The sequence below is a fragment of the Cornus florida genome, unplaced genomic scaffold, assembly GCF_030987335.1.
Source record: "Cornus florida cultivar Cherokee Brave unplaced genomic scaffold, ASM3098733v1 CherokeeBrave_3.0.0_Hap2_Chr05, whole genome shotgun sequence".
Lineage (NCBI taxonomy): Eukaryota > Viridiplantae > Streptophyta > Magnoliopsida > Cornales > Cornaceae > Cornus > Cornus florida.
In genome coordinates, this window is record NW_026775575.1 from 98,593,470 (window position 1) to 98,595,892 (window position 2,423).

The window sequence follows — 2,423 nt, forward strand, 5'->3', positions numbered from 1 at the left end:
TAGAATTAAACGCTAAAAAGCCGAAAGTTAAGCGGTAACAATTCTAAAGATTCGGCTACCCCACAATGGGGTCCTGAGTATGGTTGATGCTGCGAATAATTCTCTCCTCTGCAATCCATGACTTTTCCACACAATTATTAATTTTAGGCGAGTACTAAATTCTGTGGAGCACCACTGTTTGAGATTTTCCCACATGCTATTAATTCTAAGTCCATTCATTCATATGAAATAATCCAATTATATATATATATATATATATATATATATATATATAGTCAGCAAGAAGATTAACGATCATACTTCCTTTTAAAATTAAAAGATAGAGAGTTGAAGATCCTATCGAGATTATGAAGGAAAAAAAAAAATCTTTAGGAAAGAATAAGGCTTATTAACATTGACTGGCTAGAAAGAATTGAAAAAGGATATCATTTTATGAAATTTGGTGCGACTTTAAGCTTCATTTAATTTCACGAAATTTATAAAATAAAATTTGCTAATGTCTAAAAAAATTCATGATTTCTAGCACAACTTGTGTGTAAATATGAATTCCACACAAATATATAAACTAATAATCTTCCTGTTCTAAAAAAAAAATGTCACCCAAAATATACTACTCTTTAATATGAAATTGATTTCGTGATAAATATTTTATAGCTGAAAACCTGTTTTGTTGTAGTGCGTTGTGATTGGTTAGAATCATCTAAGTCCCGGACTATATACAAATTTTGAAAGGGCTTTGGGTCAGTCTGTTTGGAAAACACAATTATTTTGTACTTTTATTTTAATTCGAAACATAAATAATATTTTTATTTTGAAGTGTGTTCAATACTATTCGGATTTCAAAAACATATTTGCTGACTTATATTTATTATAAAATTTTTATAAACAAAAACATAAAATCATATTTGATACAAAAATGTTACAAATAGCGTTCAACGTTGTTGCTTCGGTGTAATTTTAACCTATTTTTTGTAATTTTAACCTATTTTTTGTAAAGACAAATCACAACAAATAATTATCAAATATCCTCCTCGATTGACGCTAGTTGTTGACTTGTCTTAGAGTCGAGCTAAATGACGTAATCATCATGACCATCTAACTAAAAATTCCATAGATATTAAAAAAGTGACCTTCCTGTGAGCTAACCCAGAGCCACCCTTCCCCTATAAAAACCCAACCCACTTCCCTCAACAACACCACACAATCACAACTATTACTTTCTCTCACTCCAAACATGAGCTTCTCCAAATCTTACATTTTCCTTGTCACTACCCTTTTGTTGATCACCTTGAGCCATGCAGCCATTTTTACCGTCGTAAACAACTGCCCTTACGTAGTTTGGGCTGGGGCAAAGCCCGGTGGCGGCAGGCGGCTTGACCACGGCCAAACATGGGACATCACTGTCCCGGCAGGCACACAAGGAGGCCGTGTCTGGCCTCGAACCGGTTGCAACTTCGATGCATCAGGGCGGGGCAAGTGTAATACCGGTGACTGCAATGGGCTCCTGGAATGCAATGCGTATGGTGTGCCCCCAAACACCCTCGCCGAGTATGGGTTAAACCAGTACATGAACCAGGATTTCTATGACATCTCTCTTGTGGACGGGTTCAATGTGCCCATGGAGTTTAGCCCCACGGCCAATGGATGCCCTCACCTACGGTGTACCGCGGATATTGTCGGTCAGTGCCCGAATGAATTGAAGGCACTGGGCGGGTGCAATAACCCGTGTACTGTCTTCAAGACGGATCGGTATTGTTGCAATTCCGGGAACTGTGGGCCCACTGAATACTCCAAGTTTTTCAAGGACAGGTGCCCGGATGCTTATAGTTACCCTAAGGATGATACTGCCACAAAAGGCTGCCCAGGTGGAACCAACTATAGGGTTGTGTTTTGCCCTTGATCACTGTCTTCTTACCTACTTAATTAGTCTATAATAAAAGCTGTGAGTGAAATCCACTTATGAGGTTTCAAATCAGTTTTGTAGAATAAATTTGAGCACATGTTATGATGTGTTCATGCCTTTTCCGTAACCTAATTCATATATTGATATAAGCTTCATTCTAGTATTATTTATCTCAACCCATTTGGGCTTTATTATAAGTTATACATACGAGTACACAACTTTACATTAAGCCAACAAATTTACCATTCTTATTTACCGAGAAAAATAAAAAATACGATAAAATGTGTGTGTATCGGTAGGACTAAGAGAAATGCTTATACAAAGAGACGACTTCACAAGATAACTCATTATATACATACAAGGGAGGTACATCAATATGAATATGACTATCAGCTACTTCTATATCGGTTGATGCCCAAAACCATACTTTCTTCTGGACTCCTTGAGACTTTTCCACACGCTCATAATTTTAGATGAGTGTGTGTATTCTACGCGCCATATCACTCTTGGAAAATTTTCC

General features: G+C 36.8%; 1 protein-coding gene across 1 annotated transcript; it reads left to right on the plus strand.

Moving 5' to 3' along the window:
• The first annotated feature begins 1,177 nt into the window (after window positions 1-1,177).
• LOC132307875 (protein P21-like) lies at window positions 1,178-2,066 on the plus strand. The gene has a single exon (XM_059805749.1). It carries the CDS (start codon window positions 1,235-1,237, stop codon window positions 1,898-1,900), a length of 666 nt encoding a protein of 221 aa, XP_059661732.1. The 5' UTR covers window positions 1,178-1,234; the 3' UTR covers window positions 1,901-2,066.
• The last annotated feature ends 357 nt before the right edge of the window (window positions 2,067-2,423 follow it).